Genomic DNA, 19,223 nt, shown 5'->3' with positions numbered 1-19,223 from the left:
AATTTGCGCACCAATTCCTCTGACATCAACTCATCAATCGTTAGCTTACTATGCAAACATGACAAGTGAAATCTCCCGCAGCAAGCTTAAACATGTGAGAGGTTGATCGCGCAGAGAATCGCTGAGCTTATGTGAGTGCGTGTGTAAAAGCAGCAGGATATATATTTTAGTTCTGCTGAGCCAAATAAGACAGGTCAGGGTGAAGAAGTGACAGCCAAAGAAAAGCTTACCACAAAACGGAAAAGTTATGACAAATCAGACTATAATATATAAAAATTATAATTTTAATAAATGACAAATTAAAAAGGCATGAACATTTTTTTGTATCGAAAAAATATTGAACCGTGACACCAAAGTATCGAACCGAACCGAACTGTGAATTTTGTGTATCGTTGCACCCCTAATATATATATATATATATTCATATATACACACACAAGTGTGTGTGTGTGTGTGTGTGTGTGTGTGTGTGTGTGTGTGTGTGTGTGTGGTTAACAAAGACAGTCACACTCTCATGAAGGTAGGTGTACTACTGCCAGGGTCGACAATCAAGACGGTCAACGCCGTCATGAACAGAAATATAGACAGTTTACAACGAGGTGCAAACCGCTGTTCAACAAGAAGGTTAGATTAGACTTTGCCAGAAGACATCTGCACATTTGAGGGAAAAACAACAACAAAGATCCCAACAAATTTGAAAAGATGAAACCCAGATTAACTTAGACCAGAATAATAGGAAGTGAAAAGTGTGAACAAGGAGAGAAACAGCTCGTGATTCGAAAACCATACCACATTACCTGTCAAAATAGTGGAGGCAATGTTATGACATGGGCATGTAGGCCTGCCAGTGGAACCAGTGACGTGACCGTTAGCTGATTTGAACTCAACAGACCAAACAGAGAGACATACAGTACAAGCAAGCAGCAGCTGAAGGTGGCTACAGTGGATACATGGCTTCTAGACTTCAGGCAGTTATTGATTATGAAGGATTTTCATCCGAGTATCAAAACAATCCTTAAATTCAGTTTGTTTGGGGCCTGTGAAAATGGGGAATATGTATAAAAACGGCTATATATATATATATTTTCCTAAACAAGCAATGCAATACTTGCTGAAAAAACTTTAAGTGGTCACTTCAGTCAAATCTTGGTTGTGTAATTAAAATGCACTGTGGTGATGTACACAGACAAAATAAAAAGAATGGTGCCATTATCCAAATACTTATGAGTCTAACTGTATGGTTCTTTACATTTAATGGTGCTCAGAAAGCACACTGTTCACAGGGTGGCTCCTACAGTTATTAATCCTCTTCACCTGAAATCTAACCCTCACACCCAACTGATTCCTTTCAATAAGAGCCCAGAAACAATTTTCTGTTAGGCCTTTTGTAGAACATATGAAACATTTCCAAGACCCTTTATGTTCAGGTTTAGGTTTCTGTGTTTTTGTAACCAGCAACATGAAATGCATGTTTTTCTGTGCAGCCAGCATCCCAAATGACTCTGCATGAGCCAGCATGAGCCAATTTGACCTTACATTAGGCAGCACCATATTCTCCCCAACACAAGACCAAAAGGCATCAAGTCTCAGGCACTTATATGGCATCAGTAAACATTTGATAGCTACGCACAAAATTTGCAGTCTTTCATCACTAAAGCCTTAAAATGCATTTTCTTTTCTTCTGGCGATGCTAATAATACTGATCATTTTCACTTTAGCTTTTATTTGCCCAATAAAAGCTGGCTGAGCTCACATACTCACTCACAACATCAGCCTCACTTTCTGTTTCACATTCAAACTTGTCCTGGGAGAATACTCAATAATACCTCCCACTTGTACCACTGGCAGCTGTGTTTACTGTGACGGTGCCGTTTTCTGTGTTGGAACTGTGTGTTTTGGAAAATAAACACTTGATAAGGTTTTGGTAGTCATCTGATGCACTCCACACTGTATATAAATGCCACTTGTTTTGCACATATTCAACTCTGTATATTTTATATATTTTATTATTATTATTATTATTATTATTTTATTTTATTTTTTTACTATTTAATTTGTAAAAATGTGTATACACACACACACACACACACACACACACACACACACACACACACACACACACACACGTAGGAAAATATTTAGTATACACATCCAGAAATGCATACACTATTATATATTGTACATATATTTATTCGTTTCAGGTTGGCCATTCTTGTATTTTGCTCGTTTGTGTTGTTGTGTTTGCACATCTCTGTTGCTTGTGGGGCTCGCACACAAGAATTTCACTCGCATGTGCTGTGCCAGTGTGCCTGCACATGTGATGTGACAATAAAAAGTGATTTGATTTGATTTGATTTGATTCTTTGTGTCTAACACTAAGCAGCAAAGAATATAGCTGAGAATGTGTTATAGTGTCATAGCTTTGCCAATAATAACCTCCTCCAGTCACTTTGCATAAGAATCTCACTTTATATTAACACCAGAATTGGGTATTTATAAGAATGCTGGTTTGTAGGGATGGATCTCTTTGTGACTTTATAAACGGTTAAGTCATAGTAGTTATAATGTGTCATGTAGTTCAGTTATTTTAGTTTGAAGGCAAGCATTTGAATACTGGAATTGAAATACATTATTTTTAGTGCTTATAATAATTAATTGTTATGCATTACAATATCTTATAATGTCTTAATGATGTCTTATTCAGAGAAAGTGTTACATTTTTTAAAACGCACAACAACATCAATGTCACATTTGCATAAAGCTGCTATTTACATTTAGGTGAAAATGTTCAAATCTTACTCTGAACTGATGATAAGGATGATACTTCAAACTGTACTTCAAAACTCTCCCAAGTGTACTTATTCATAGAGCCCAAGGTCTTCCAGCTGTGACTCACTAAATCTGCTTTTTCCATGTGGGGATTTTCCTGATAAACTTGCATATCATTGAAAATCTATCATCAAAGGGAGGTGCACCAAGCACTAAAGCAGAAGACAGACGCTCTTTATGAGAATTACCAGCCCCCCTTTTCTCTGATCGATCACTTTGTGTCGGTAATACTACCAGCAGTGCAATTACCTGCAGCATCAGGTGTGCTGTTCGAATCAATGGTATGTTGTAAGAGTTAGAAGGTAAACACTGCCAAAAAAAGAAACAGGAGTACTTACTGTATTGACAGTTCCTCCCCATGTATTCTCCTGGACATTCACAGGAATAGTTGGCAACCAGATCTGTGCAAATGCCCCCATTCTTACACGGGTCCCTTTCGCATTCGTTAATATCTGGAAGAGGCAAGAAAAAAAGAGAGTGCATTCATTTATATGAGGCAGACGTGGGCAATTACAAAGACTTCATCTTCATTAAAATGGATTGGTAGGGAGCACATATTGAATTTTCTCTGCGTGTTTCTCAATTCTGTGTGCACATGGAAGCTCACACAAAGACACAGGTTTCTTGGAACTAATAACTCAAAAACTCAGAGGAAGATTATTTTTGCTAGAATATAATCCACTTCTTGACAGTTTACTTTCTTTGTAGTATTTTTTCAGAACATACCACATCATTTGGGTAGTTTGCAAAAAGCCTACTTAGGTTAGCAAAGTATGGGGTTTATTCATCAGAGCTATACCTACTGAGATAAACACTCTTTGAAATCTCTACATGCAGAATTCTCTATATATGCTTTACACACACACAGCAACACACCAGCAAATGTCTGTCAAGCAGAATTAGGCAGATATTCACTGACAATTAACATTCAAACGAGAGCACTCACATTTTTTAATCATCTTAAATCCAGGCCCCAAGACACCATCCAATGCAAAGCCCTCCAAACCCAAGAGATGATCCCAGAAAAGAGTCCCATGTGTCAGCTAGTGTTGATACTACGCTGCCTCCTCTCAAACACACGCTGATCAGTCTCACAACACTGCTTTCCAAACACCAATCAGAGTGAACCAAATCAAAACAACGCGAAGATAGCTATCTGAAACACTGGAAAGAAGAAACTAAAACCCAATGCAGACTCACATGTTTTATTTAGTGCTAAACAAAGACTATGAATTGGAAGAATATCTCCTTACCATCAGAGACAGAAAGCAGAGACAGATCCTAAGCCAGTATAAGCTCGGTGAAAACAAACTGGCAATCAAACGAGAAAGACACAACAAGGCATGGCAACATAAAGAAAGCCCGACATGTGATTACTGTTTGATAGGTAAGGTTGAAACAGAAACAGAGATGTATTTTCCTCCTGAAGTGTAAAAAATTTAGTGAGGTAAGGAACACTTCCTTTAACCAATTCCAAATTCAAATAGACATTTCAAAGGAGAAGGACAAGGCACATCTTCCACACATACACATACAGTATGCATAGAATTATATATTAATTATATGTGTTTATTTAAAAACTGCCATGCCAATAAAATAACTTTGAATTGCTGAATTTGAACTAAATATAAATGCTGAATGTACTAGAAAAATAATAAATCAATAGAAACTTGTTAACTTGTTTACATTATTTTCTTTATTCCAATGGTGGATTCAGACCATCCTTAATGCATTACTCAATAACTCGAGGAGTCGTCTGAATTTAATTGAATAACTAATTGAATTTAATTGAATAACTAATATTTCCATATATGCAAAAAAAAAAAATTCTTTTAGGAAAAAAAATTGTTGTCGTTGTCTTACAATATCAAAAGTTCAGCGAGAGGGGAGACTTGTGTGGGCCACTGCTTTACAGACAAACGTCCACTTAGAAAGCATCAAATTTATCACATTTAACAATGTTATTTTTCTAAGTCAGAATAACTGCAGCTGAACTCCTGTATATCTATGGTGCTATAAAATACCTACACTAAAGTGGAAGACGGTGATGACACACAATTTTGCCCCACTGTCAGAAGCTTTTTCCAGCGTGCTTGTTATCCTCTGTCTCTTCATTCAAGTATCACAGATACAGGAGAGCAGAATGCGTTATCACCTTTGCTCTGTAATTGCGCTGCGAAACAGATTTTCTCTGACTGATTCATCAAACTGGTTATCGAAGGTGACACAACTCCAACCCCACCCATTACACCCCATTTGCACTCTGTTCTGTTACAGGTAGAGTTAACAGCAAGAAATTACAGGGATGATTTTGAAGCAGCGAGAGGGAAAGTGGTGAACTTTTGAACAATTTTTAACAAATTTCTAATGATTTGACTTCCAAACTTGCCTATGGCTGCTACAAGACTCCTCTAACACCTACCCTGGGCTGTCTGCGAGTTATAAGTACATTTTGGCTTCATGAATGTGTAACTAGGCTTGAGATTTAGGAAGCTTAAGAAAGTGAAACATGATTAAAGTAAGTCTGTTATGGTGCTTCATCGCTTTAAGATTTTATCTGTAGCGTACACAATAGCGCGAGTCACTTTTATTATCTCAAAATACATCTTTTTTTTTCAGGGGGAATGTTGGACGCTCAGGAGGAATATAGTCAGGTCTTCATGCATATTGGTCAATGTGGTGGTGTGACTAGAAGCAGGAACGTCTTTAATCTGCAGTCGAGCAGAACAAATAAATAAACGGAGTGAAATAACAGACGTACAGAGAGAAAGATGTGAGAAATGTTTTGTTATTGCTCAGTAATTTATAGGCAAACTGCAAGACAACTGTATTTGGGTAAAATTATATTTTGATGAAACTGAGCGGTAAAGCATTTCCCAAAACATAATAAAGTTTTGCAGATTAAACTTGAAACACACCGTAACAAACACTGTTTTCCTTTATCTGGTATGCAGGACGTTTGCCTGTGTGTCGGTCTTCTTTCGGACATTTAAAATTAGATATAATCTTCAGCACAATCTCACATTGTGTTCCTTTTTTAAATTTATTTTTAGACAGCTGTAATGTAACAGTTATCTCACTTCAGATAGAGATAATGTTACTGAAGCTCTGCTATTTGTCAATTGGCTGCCTGTACAGCCATTTCTGTGTAATGCAGTCGATGATAAATCAACTGTGCTGTGAACCAAAATACAGATATTTCAAATGCAATGTAACCTAACCTGTAGAGTTCAATGCATCAGTCTTATATAAATACTTAGCCAGCGTGTGCTTTACAGAGGACAATAATAAGCGGACATTTTCACAGTTGGAGCACAAATCCTCATCTTGAAGAACAGACTACAACAACACACAGAATTGCTGAACCATATGTAGTCAAATCTAAACAGCATGGCTTACTTATATTTGATTATATTGTAAAATACACTGAATATGTTTCAATGTGTTACAGTCCTAGCCTGTCAGCTCCATCTCTGGCAGCCACATGACAATTTTGTGGCAAGTATCTTTTTAGTTTTTAATCATTACAGAGGCAGTTTGTGATCGTCTGTGCACGTCTATGCTTGGCTGTTTTTCGCTGCTTCACAAAAAAAAAAAAAGAGCCATTTTAATACAAAGCCATTAAAACTTCAGTTTTCAGTTGCTGCACGGTCCCATTCCTCCAAAATTACATCATGATTACATCTTTTTCATTGTCCACTAGGGTGAATGCACTAGAGTCTTCAACTGTGAGACGACTGAAGAGATGTACTGAATGCTAAGTCAGAGCCTGGGTTACAATCTGAACAGGAAAAAAGCAAAAACAACCAAAGAGACAATAACAACTTCATGACACTTTTGCAATCACAAAAAATACACTTAGTAAGAGAAGAAGGGGCAGAGTAATGAGGTCTGTTTTCTCAACAACTTATCCATCTTAGGGTTGTGGGGCGAGCTGGGAGCCTGTTCCAGCTGAAATATGTTCATAATTGGTCCACTTTAAATAAGAAATCACTTTGAACAACAAAAAATATCTGATTTATTTTGTAGTACTTGCATAAATGTTGTTCAAGGTTAGATAGCCTAAACCTTTGAATGTCTGTGTTTTAACCTCCAAATTGCTTGCTACAATCAGATACAAACAGTACAGTAATTAGGTGTTATTGTGCTTCACAGTAGCTGATTTGTGTTTGTTTTTAACTGTGCTTTGATAAGCGTAGTATAGGACAGTCTGATTATGGCAGTAGGGGAGCAACACAAACAGGCCCTGCTACTTGCTTCTCTGCAATTTCTTCAAGAGATCAGATCAGAAGAATGAGGTGTGCTTGTGGCAGAAGAGCAACACATTGGTCTCCGAGAGCTGTAGTGGCGACTATTTTTTTGTGCGCATAAAACTAAACAACAAAAAAAAGTATGTAAAAGGGCATGAAAAGCTGATAAATTTAGCATCAAAGTCGCTAAGTTGGCAGCAATGAGGTGAACTGAAGTGTGAAGATCACTGCTGTGAGCGAGAGGGATGTCATTCGCCCAAGCTGAGATGGTAATTATTTCCACATTTTGGAAAAACGAATATCCACATCTCACGAGTGAAAAACACATGCCATACCAACAAAGGAATATCTGGATAGTCAAAAACAGATTCGTCAAGCTTTACATGAAACCACTCTCACCCTGACAACACATTATTAGCAAAACATGAGCAAAAACATGCTTGTCAGAATGAAACATTGGTTAGAGAAGGTAAATGAAGTGAAAATGGAATATGTTTTATTTAAACTGTAGTAACTCGGGTTGTATAATCACATTACAATTATCAATCTTCAAAACCTCCAAAAGCAAGTCAGCTTTTATTTGTTTAAATGAAGATATTCAAAAAAACAGCAATTTTAGGCAGTCTTGACAATTACAAAAACACAAAAACTTATGATTATCATGATTATGATTATTACCCACTGAGGAAACAGTTACCCCTTTCATATCACATTAAACTAAAGGGTTTTTTTTGTTTTTGTTTTTGTTTGTTTTGTTTGTTTGTTTTTTTTTGGGGGGGGGGTGTTAATGGCGCTATAAGCTCTATTCGCTGCTCTGCTTTTTTGTCATTGGTTTTCACTTGCTGTCAAATCCATTCATTTTGAAAGTTTGACATTGGTAGTCTCATCCAGTGACCGATCTGTCTGTGTTCTGTGAGCCAATCAAATCTCCAGCCTCTGTTCTTTAAATGAATTGTCTGTCACTGTCACTTTGTCTCTCATGCTGTCTGTCATGTAGCCCTCCTCCTTCCCATCCCCGCTTCATCCAGGTTATTCAGCGGGCCTCTTCCCATGTCTCCATTCGCCATTCAGCCTTTCGCTCACTACATAAGGGATTCTGTTTGATGTCATTTCTTATCACACCATAACCACCCAAAATATCTAAATTTTGCACGTTCATCTGTTTTCATCTCTTTATCAGTTTTTTTTTCTACCAAATGCTGTCTCCTTTTTAAAGTTCAGTCTCTATTACCAGTTACAGAAAAGCTACTTTACTGTATAATCACTGCATTAACTGAATGCTGAATTGACTGATTCTGGATCTAATAAAAAAATTAAAATTTTATGAAAAACTCAAAATATATAGCACAAATGTTGCTTCCTTGCAGCCCACAAGGTCTTGAACAGCATACTCTGCAAAGTTCAGTGTGCACACAGGCACAATCCACATCCACGGTTATTTCACAACTGCAATCACACCACTTAGAAATGTGATGCTGTTGCTACAAGTACATAGCTTGTTGCCACCAGTAGGTTCAATTATAGAGGTAAGCCAAATGGCTAGGCCACTCAAATAGCCTAGAGCACAACAATCCACAGAGAGAGGAAAACACAGCTAGTCCATCTTTGCGATTTGCTTTCCTTTTATGAAAGGCCATCAGCTCCTAGGAGATTAGTGTGGGGAAAGTGAGACTTGCCAGTAAATCAGTTGGGAGAAAGGGGATTACTTTGGGGGATGCAGTTAATCCAACTGGTAGAAACTGGAGAAGAGAGGAAAAGGTAGGGATCGAGATGGCGAGAAAAAAGATTATTATGAAAGCAAAACAGGAAGCGATAAAATAAATAAATAAGGTGCCAATAAATAAACTTGATTTACATGAATTGAACAGAGTCACGTGGTGGTTTGTCACTCACAGTTAGCCAAAATCCACCATTCTACATGTTTCATTAAGGCCTGAATTTTGTAATCAGAACAATTTAGCAAACTAGCATGAGTAGAATTAACTTAAATTTCAATTGGATTGAAAAAAATAAAAGAATCCATCCATCCCATTTTCTCATTGAGATCTGTATTGTAGGGGCCTGGAACCAATCCCAGCTGACATTTAACGATGTCATTAATTGTTTTCTATTTTTAGGCAATTAAATGTGAACCTGTATACTGACTGTCCAGCCAGACCAATGAAGCGTGTAATGTTTCTATAGAGCCTGCACAAGACTGATTCAGCTAAGACTCTATTGAAGGGTACTCCCTGGTAATTTATCATAATTTATTCATTTGTGTCTCTTTAAATTTGATATTTCTGATTTGTCAAAATTTCATCATTATCACATCTCCAAAAGATAAAATAAAAATTTTTAATAAAATTCCTTAGCCTTTGGCCATACCATCATCATGCTCTTGTCAATTCACTGGAACATCTTGCTCCCTGAAAAAAAAAAGCCAGACAATATGGAGAGCAATGAGTAGTCCTGTGTGTCAGGAAATAAGACTGGCTCCAAGTATTAAACTGACTATGATGTGTCCAGGGAGCAGGATCAGGCCTGTATAAAGACGGTTCACCCAAACTCTGGGCTCCACTGGACTCTTCATCTACCCCTAGTACAGCCATTCACCATAACTAAACAGACCAACAACTCTGCTTTCAAGTGTATTTAATGGGTCACATCTTGAAAATTAGGATTTCTAAAGCACTATTCACCACCCATGGTCTGGTGTTTTCTTTAATACGGTCTATGGAAGCTTAATTTGCACAGCAGAATCATATTTAAATATGCTTCTAGTTTCCATTGGACTGTATCTAGAGGCTATGGCATCAGTATGTCCAAACAGCCCAAACAACAACTTAAATCACATAAATGATTGAAATAAACGGCTGCTAAAAGCCTTTAATCCTCTCTAACTTGTTAAGCCCCCTAACTTAATTAGCTGAATGAAAGGTAATGTCCCAGTAGTATTGCCCCTACATCACACCCACGTCCTTCATTAAATTACAGTCAGATGTTGGGCAAGACTGGGTAAAGCCTTCTTTTATGCCCCTGCCAAGGCACTGTAAGCCACAGAACTGGAGGTTAGTCAAGACTTTGTTTTCATAAGGAGTTGTTTCACAGTGTTACATCTTTGCATCTGGACATACGGTAATTTAGCTTACATGAAAAATTTCCCCTGGGGAAGATTCATCTCATCTTATCTGTTTTGTGTTACTGAGCCAGCAAATGCAAAAGTATTTGGTAAGCAAGCTGATCCTCTAGGCAAGAATGGAGCAGTGGTCTGACCTCTATGGTCCGTGATCGACAGCAATTAAGTGGATCACCGGTTGTTTATGCCTGCCACATAATTAACCCCTGACCTTGGACACCCATACTTTCTTGGAAGTAATCATGCTATTCGTAATAGTGGTTAGAGTTCCTCTGGGACAGGCTGGTACTGATATCTTGTGATTCATAGCGGTGCTGTAAATGTTTGATCTGATACTGAAAATAGATTGCAATCGATGGGTGAAAAAAACGTAGAAACCCCCCAAAAAACAAGCATATAACCAGTGTGGTAAAATACTAATGTCTTTAGTTAATGGGCTATGTACCAGTGAGGAAGTTACAAGAACAAGAATTTCATGTCTGATGATGATTATTTATAGTTTTCAGTTCTTTCAACTAAAGAACATACAGCAGCAACAGTAGATTATGTTATCATTCAGTGGCAAAGGTAGTTTATGTGATATTATATACGGCGCAGGTCAAGCTAGAGGCACGGCACTACTTCAGTTTTGATAAGAACAACATATCTCATGCTGCTCTTGCAATCATGCAATGGTCTTGCTTACTTCTTTTGTGAAAATACATGTATCCCATCTCCCACACGGTTGTTTGAATGTTATGCATCTGCTCATATCTCAGTGGAAAAAATACACCACCCATTGAGCTTTAAGTGCAGATTTAAGGCTTAGTTGTTATGCCAATTATAAAATCTAAATGCATGATATTATTTTTCTGCCTGCAGTCTTGATTAAATAAGCTTTAGCATATACTCAGAAACATTATACATGTATGCACATATTGTAAATACAGTAGTTATGTAGAACTTTTTCTTTTTGTGGATTTTTTGGTGGAAACTTCTATAATCCTTTTGTGCCAACAGGTCTCCAGAAATGCATCTTTGTATATGGACCGTCATCTTTGGATGTTGGGTTTGCAAAGTCCCAGTCCGGTGAAATGTGTCTAGTCTATGCTACATGAAGCAAAGACAAGCCCTGTCTCTCCAAGTTGAGTCAGCGATAGAAGACAGAACAAGGAAGTGCCTGTCTCCACTGTCAGTATGTGCTGTCAGTCTATCCTTTCCTTAGTCATGTGAAGTGACTATCACCACAAAAGGCAGAATTTCTATTAAGGGTCTGATGAAGTCAGTCAACCAGTTAAAAGAGAAACTTCATCCGATGCGTCTGTGAAACGTGTAGTCGCAGTAATATAGTTGAGATGCTGTTATTCGATTCTCAGCAGCATACCGGTTTTATTGATGACTAAAAAACTTCTCATCTCATCCCAGCTTGTTTTCACAGTGGTGCACATGTGGCGTATGTGTCAGGGGAGATGATGATGCATGAAGCTGTGAATGCAGGATTAAGAATAGTGTATTCCAAGGACATGCTTTTTGAAGTAGGATTAGCCTACTGAGAAGTTATTCACAGCAGCACTCCAGAAGCCCTGGAAAAGGTGTCTTAGGATGCACTGCAGAGGTTTAAGTATCTGAGAAGCAAAACACTCATCATTTTGAAGATATGCAGACTGGGGGGCTCTGCCAAAACTGGGATGTGCAGAATGGGAAGAGCCCTCAGCCTGGAGGAAGAATGACACTCAGAGTAAGGCCTTAAGTGTCATTTTAAGCTTACAGATGGAGCCTCCACAGCAGATGTGTGAAGGGAATACTGATGAAATTTGGAACAAAAGAGTCTGATCCACAAGCTCCTTAATGTTACTCAGGTACACTTGCTAGAATGCTTAAATGACATGAACGGAAAAGGTAAAAGGAGATGATGGGCAAAGAGGGAAAATCAGAAGAGACATGTACTCTTACAAGGCTACTTTCTGCTCTTATATCTACTTACAAGGTCACAAAAATACTACAAAAGCTCTTAATACAGAACAAATAAAAATGAAGTGGGAACTGGTGATATCTACCTAACTGGACTACTCATACTCAGTTTCATGTATTATTGATTTCTTCAAAATCAATAAAACAACAGCCAATTTCTCTCCATGAAAAATATAAATTAATACATAAATAAAGGCAGCGTGTGGCATTATTGCAAAGTGGAAACATTTAAGAACGACTGTAACTCAACCACGCAGTGTCAGACCACATAAAGTTACAGATGACGTTCACCAAATGGTGAGAGGAAATGTTGATGAAAGTGGTTAATGCTCTGCTGACTCAATAAGTGCAGAGTTCCGAACCTCCTTTGGGATTAACATCAGCTGGGAGCTTTGTTGTGTAGTTTTCCATGGCTGTTTTTGAGCCGTACATCACCTTATCTCAGATGGTCTGGTGTAAAGCCACCGGTGGACTCTGGACCAGTGGAGTGACAATTCATGTTTCTCTATCCATCAGTCTAAAAGACAAGTCTGGGTTTGGTGAATGCCAGGGAAACATTATTTGCCTGACTGCATTGTGCAGATTGTAACATTTGGTGTATTAGAGATAATCCTATTGGGATGTTTTTCTAAGATTGGCCTGGAGCCCCTTAGTTCCAGTGAAAGGAAATCTTAATTCTTCAGCTTACCACAGCATTTTGGACAATCTCATGCTTTCAACTTTGTGGGAACAGTTTGGGGAAAGCCCTTTTCTGTTTGAGCATGACTGTGCCCCAGTGCGCAAAGCAAAGTACATAAAAGTGTGGTTGGATGAGTTTGGTGTAGAACTTGGCTGCCCAATACGGAGCCCTAACCCTAACCCCATAAGAAAAATGTGATAAACTAGTAATGAGACTGTGAGCTAGGCTCTCTTGTCCAACATCAACTCTATATTATTGGCTATGAGTTTAGAATCATGGGTTATCCAAGCTCCGGTGGGTGCCCAGTCCTTTTGTCCACAGTGTATTTCTAAACCTAAAGTGATACGTAAGCTAGTACAACAACACAGAATGTGCTTAAAAAATCAAAAATCATAACCAGCGGTAACAATTCACAGGAGCACAGGCAGCAAGACAAACAATCCAGATGGGGAGCAGGCAGAAGGGGAAGTCTACAAACTGACCGAATGTCACAGACAAAAAAAATCACACTAGGGGAAAAAAGACAGAACAATATTGAAAAGCTTGTCAAACAGGACAACCTCACAGTAAAGTTGAAGTTGGGGCCCTGGGGTGAATGAGTGACTGACTGGACACAAGGATGTAATAACCAGATAGACAAAAGGTGCAGAAGAAAACAGAGGTAAGACTAACCAAGGTGAGGGCGAACAACTTATACTGAATGAAAACAACAATTCACATCCTGACACAGGCTTGCTGACTGTGGTGAAGCAATTTTTCAGTTTCTTTAGTAATGGCTGTCACATCTGACAGTCAGTGAACAACGATGGTCAATGACAATGTCCGTTAGCCAAACCCTCTTTTTAACATCACTGACAACCTCAATTCTTTAAGATATAAAGACAAATTACTGTGCTGATTTCCAGCTCCACTGGAGTAGCTTTGAGTGATTACCAACTGCCACTCAGTTCATCCTGCCTAAAACAACTCCTCTCCCTTTGAGCTCCCTATCTGTATTTTTAATTGGCTGCCCCTCTCCTGACAGTGCTTGTGAGCACTGTTGCTATGAAGGTGAGGAAAACAAAGTGTTAAGCCACTAAAACAGGATTTCTCTTTTTGTAATAGAAAATTGCAAATTTTCATATTCCTACAGTGCACACATGTATAAGCCATCTCACCCAGAATATAAGAATTGACAGCACAAACCGAGTAAGGCCATGGCCATAAAATTATTAGTGCATTGAGGCTCTTTGGCTCATTGAGATACTAGACATCCCGAGGCTTTGAGCATATATATTCCCCATTAACTGACAAATTTAGCTTTGCATAGTCGCATTTAGCACATCTCGGATTTTTTAAATATATCTAACTAAAAAGTGTTCAGAAATGAAAAAGTAATTTCTTCCTCTTTGCTGAATAAGCTGATTCAAGGTCAAAATGTATCTCTTATTTGCTGCTTTCAAAGAATTCAGCAGCATTGTATTACCCAACTTTTTATCTCACTGCAGATATTAAAACTATATTTGAACCATTTCTGTCGCTATCTAAAATTTGGTCGGCCTTCTTTTTCAAATGTCAGGTCCATTCTGCTGTCCTACACGACAACAATTTCTTGGTGCAAGTCCAATTTTCCTTGTGGTAGTGGCACAGCATCCTACATCCCATGTACCCTCCCTGTACGCTGGTGGTGTTATTACTATTGTCATTACCCCACTTGGCTCCTTTAATGCAAATACACATTTCTTATTTTCTTTGCTTTTTGTTTTAAGATTAATCATGGATTATTATCATCATCATCATCATCATATGCCAAACTATTATTTTAATGGAAACATGACTGTTTCTGGCAAATTTCTCAGTTATTAGTTATTGTGATATTTGAAAAATAAAACATGCCAAGAAAAATTTTAGATGATTACCAAACTCATCTGGGAATCATGCCTGTTCTAAATGTTGCGCCACTCTCTAAGGAAAACAATTGGTAGAAGAAGCAGAATTAATGAACTGAGGACCTTGGATATAATACTGTTATAACAGTGATTTTTTTAACTTACTGATTTTCTTACTTAATTATTCTTTGTTTGTTTTTTACATTGTCAAATAGAAAAAAGTCCAGTGAATGACCAACATCTACCTGGGTGAAATGAAAGCATTTATAAAACAGTGAAAGGCACTTCCAGCTTTGTGAATAAGTGCTTTCAGCAGAGAGAAATTTGACACTAATATTTTTGACTTATTTGAATTTTGACCCTTTTCTGACATAATTATGTCTCTAACACAACCATGATTGCTTTACTAAAAAAAACATTACCACTGTCATTTATTCATTTAACATCATCAAAAAGAAATACATCACGATATCACCATGTTATGGTTTAAATGCTCCACATTCTCATGACCATGAATGTAATATCTTTTATGTGTCACACTGAATGAACTCCACCTGCAGGAAAATAACACTGACACTGATTTGGCCCACACTGACCATCCTGAAATAATGCAGCTCTAGTCAAGCACAACATTTATCAGTGTTTTGTTTGGGCTGGCACTGGCAGCCAAAAGCCCTGGGTAGAATGGAGTCTGACTATTTTCGCCATCTGGGATTTGGAATTGCATTTCTATTTATGCTTTGGCCAACCGCCAACATGGCCCATCTTTACTGCAGAGGCCAGGAGGCGCCAACGCAGCTCAACTGACTGATGGGGCCTCACACAATTAGGCCCTGGTAACAGCTCGTTCACTAACAACTCCTCTGCAGAAACGATAAACCAGGTGAATGCGTGCACAGCGCTGCAAACAAAGAAAATAGAAATGCCCAAACACCTTTGCAGCTTTACTCATCTCATTATTTTTCACCTGTTTCTTTTCATAACATCCACAGATCACATTTCCAAGGCTGTTTTTTTTCGTAGTTTTGTTTCCTTCTTCACATTTTCTCATTTAATCTCAATGCACTAAGTTAAGAAAATACAGGCCCTGACAAACCCATCCTGAGCTTTCAAAGCAGTGAAATGCTCTATCAGTACTGTTAAAGGAGATGTAACCAACTGTAGGTCACCAGCAGATCTTCCGGGCTTCAGTTACCCTGGTAACCCTCTGATGTATTTACCACCTTGTCTTATATCAATCAGCAGCATCCTTTCCACTCATTGGTAGTCGCTTCAGTTATTCATCTGCACGTTGAGAAAAGTTTAACTCGGGACCTGCCAGCTTCACATCGCCAGCAGGTATTTCCCCTGTTGTCACATGAAGTTGAAGAACGTCACTGTGCATCGCGTCTTGTGTGGATGCCCCTGATGGTCGGCAGATTTTGTAGATTCTTCAGCTTTTTATGTATTTACTATGTTTTGTTAAGTTGTAACTTCAGTTTTATTTAATGCACAGTTTGTTTTTGTACTGTCTGTACTGATTCAAATACCAATTTTTTATTTTTTTTTACTTTGTGAGTAATGCTTGTAAAAAGTGACATAAAGAACTGCCAAAGTGACAGGAAACACTAGAAGGTTATGTTTCTCTTACAGCACTGCACTTCAGGCCACTAGTCTGACCATTTTACAAAGCTTCACCTTCCTCAAGGCATTCTGTGCAGTTATATTTTGTTTTAACAGCAATGTTATGCTGTGCTGTAATTTTGCTGGCAAAGCACCAGCTTGCTAACAAGGACAGGTCATTTTACTCAAAATATATTTCTACAGGCATTTTAATTTCAAAGGATCTGCAGAAGTGATTGCTCACTGAAGACATGTGGGCGAGGTGAGGTATCACAATTATATGATTTCAGGCCATGATGCTAAATATGTATGGTATAAAATGTCCATAAAACATAACAAGGATCAGGGGCCAAAAATATCTAGCGTCTAGCGCTATTCTATGTATTCAATAAACCTGAGGAAAAACATCTGTCAGTTTGATCTACCACGCAGGCAACTCCACCTTAAAGGCTAAGTAAAATACTGGTGTCAGAGGCACAGAAAAAGCGCTCCTAAACACCTTGATTCTAGCTTGTTTCCCCAGCTTGTTATCCAAACTGCCCTCTGACAGAGGCGAGATAGGGTCAGCTCCTCCAGGAATGAAGAGACAGAGACAGCAGGATACCCAAGGAAATAGACATTTGAAGTACAAGGCTCATCTTTGGCCGGGTTTCCCTCTTTGTGAAATCATGCCGACACACACCCACAACACACACACACAAAGTATAGACTCAATAAAAGCCAACCAGAAAAGTATATACATTTTTTGTGCTTGTTTTTTGTTGGCTCTTATTAGAGTATAGTTTACAAAACTGCAAAGTGTGTTACATGTGTTCCACTTTATGACTTGACCTGTCTACGATCTGCCTGTCTGTCTAATACTTATTGAGGATTCAGTCCACTAACAATGAAAAGTCCCCAAAGAATCACTCACTTATACTATAAGGAGAAAAAGACAATAAAATAAAATCAAGTCATACAAACAAAAGGCTTTGGCAGTCAAAACATAGTCAATACATATTGATTTCTGGGCGCAGGTATACAAGAAATTCATTCAACCAGTTTCTGAGAATCACTGCTCTTGTGTAGCAAAACTATCTTCCCACTCACCTACATGTTCTTTACAAACAGAGGACCCTTGAGGGAAACCAAAGGGAGACACAAATGGTATTAACCTTCAACAAAGTAACGTTATAAAACTGAGACTTAAATTAGATGCAACGTCAGGAGTTACCCAAAGAATGGTGAAAATAGCTTCTACTACAAAAGCATTAATGTGTATGTAAAGACGGTTGCATCACATAAAACGATGCCCTACTCATGTTCAATGTCCTGCAAAATACAAATGAAGGGGAGTAGTTTTGTCACTATCACTGGTGTTACTGTTATTACGGCGATGAAGACACAGATGGGTTTTGGTTTTACACACATGTAATGAACTGTGCAGCTCCCACAGACTATCTATAGACTAGATTAACTGGAAAAACCCATACAGGGAGTGATTCCTTTAGAGAGCCCACGGTTAGCTCAGACATCTACTCATTTCATTTTCATTTCACAGAGTAAAGACCTTTTTCTTTTCTAAATGTCTCAATCTTTTCAACCAAACCCTGTGCGTAGGGCTTGGAAGCAAATCTGCCGTACGTAACAACCACCAATTGCTCAATCATGGTGCACCATTGTGGAATATTACTGTTGAGTTACAATACTCACACTGTAGCCCAAAAACAGTAATGGAAGAGAATGTGTGTATTTATTTATTGTAAAAGCTGGAATAGCACCAATACAAAATGACAGAAAAATGTAAACTCACAAATGCTGTTGTAAAGGTAGAGGTTGAAAAACTGAAACATTGAAACAAATGTACACATGTAAATTCTTATTAACCTATGAATCCTCTCAGTTATTATTCCTACAGCTTTTTTCCAAATTGTTATTTGGAACCAGAAAGCAAATAAAAACTGTCAGTAACACACACACTACTCAAACTGGGTGAGTTTCCACCAACTCTGGATTTGACCGAAGCCTCCTCACATGCCAAGTGTAACGTCATAAAGCAGGAGACGAATGCCTTATCTGAACAGTGGAAATAATCACACATCTGTCAAGTAAGCTAGTGTTGGTTATATTACAAAAATGACACACATCTGCTTCTAGTACGCCATTTACACAGAAACCCCATGAGTGGCTTATTCACCAGGAGCCCATCAGCCACTCTGAAGAAGCCACTGTCACACTCAGCAAGTCCAAGACAGCTAGTCTGCTACAGGCAACACACACACAAACACACACACTCTCATGGTTCCATCATTTCAGGACATTACACTAACTTACAGTCATATTCTGGAGACTTAGCCTATCCATAAGCAGTTCCCTGATGCTAACAATAACCTAAAAATAAAACTACCCAAGCCTTAAACCAAGTCCTTATAACCCCATGCAATGAGTTTGATTCTAGGTATTTGCCTTTTAAACTCTAAAAGTAAAGCTGATGCCACAATGGGATTATGTAAAACACATTTATGCCGCTAAACACACGCACTACTTGTGTATGGCATGCTAACATAAAAAATGTATTTTATTCTTTGGTTTATTTTTCCTTTACTGATTGCTTCCCTCCCTCAAGAACAATATAGTGGACACAGGTAGGACGATACAGACATTCTCTTTTGCTTTCAAATTTCATACAATCTACCATTTTAGATGTTCATCTGTATTTATTCACACAGAAGAAAAAGAACATAGAAGACATCACAATGTTGGGTTTACTGACACCAGTTATTGAAGTCTGTAAAGAGGAATTCTACTGTTTGATGCTTAAAGGAAAAAAAAGACCAAATGTGCAGTAAGCCGAAACAAAACGACTGCTGGCCCACAGGCAGAGCAATCTTTTTATTTTGATCTACAGGCACGCTTTTTGCTGATCATCGGCGTCTGTCGGTTTGGCT

At 38.2% G+C, this 19,223-nt stretch overlaps 1 protein-coding gene across 3 annotated transcripts in view; it reads right to left on the bottom strand.

Annotated features, from left to right (window-relative positions):
* Positions 1-19,223, bottom strand: part of edil3a (EGF like and discoidin domains 3a) — a 132,071-nt gene that overhangs the window by 64,284 nt on the left and 48,564 nt on the right. For all 3 annotated transcript variants that reach the window (XM_085294147.1, XM_085294149.1, XM_085294146.1), the window contains one exon: positions 3,168-3,281. In XM_085294147.1, coding sequence (XP_085150273.1) covers positions 3,168-3,281 — 114 coding nt within the window. The remainder of the gene's footprint in view (positions 1-3,167; positions 3,282-19,223) is intronic.

This window comes from Mchenga conophoros, linkage group LG12 (genome assembly GCF_057382185.1).
Source record: "Mchenga conophoros isolate Kocher_MC1m ecotype Shallow Benthic linkage group LG12, M_conophoros_male_GT1.1, whole genome shotgun sequence".
In the NCBI taxonomy this organism is placed as follows: domain Eukaryota; kingdom Metazoa; phylum Chordata; class Actinopteri; order Cichliformes; family Cichlidae; genus Mchenga; species Mchenga conophoros.
The sequence above is the reverse complement of the archived record's forward strand: the minus strand, read 5'-3'. Positions and strand labels throughout refer to the sequence as shown.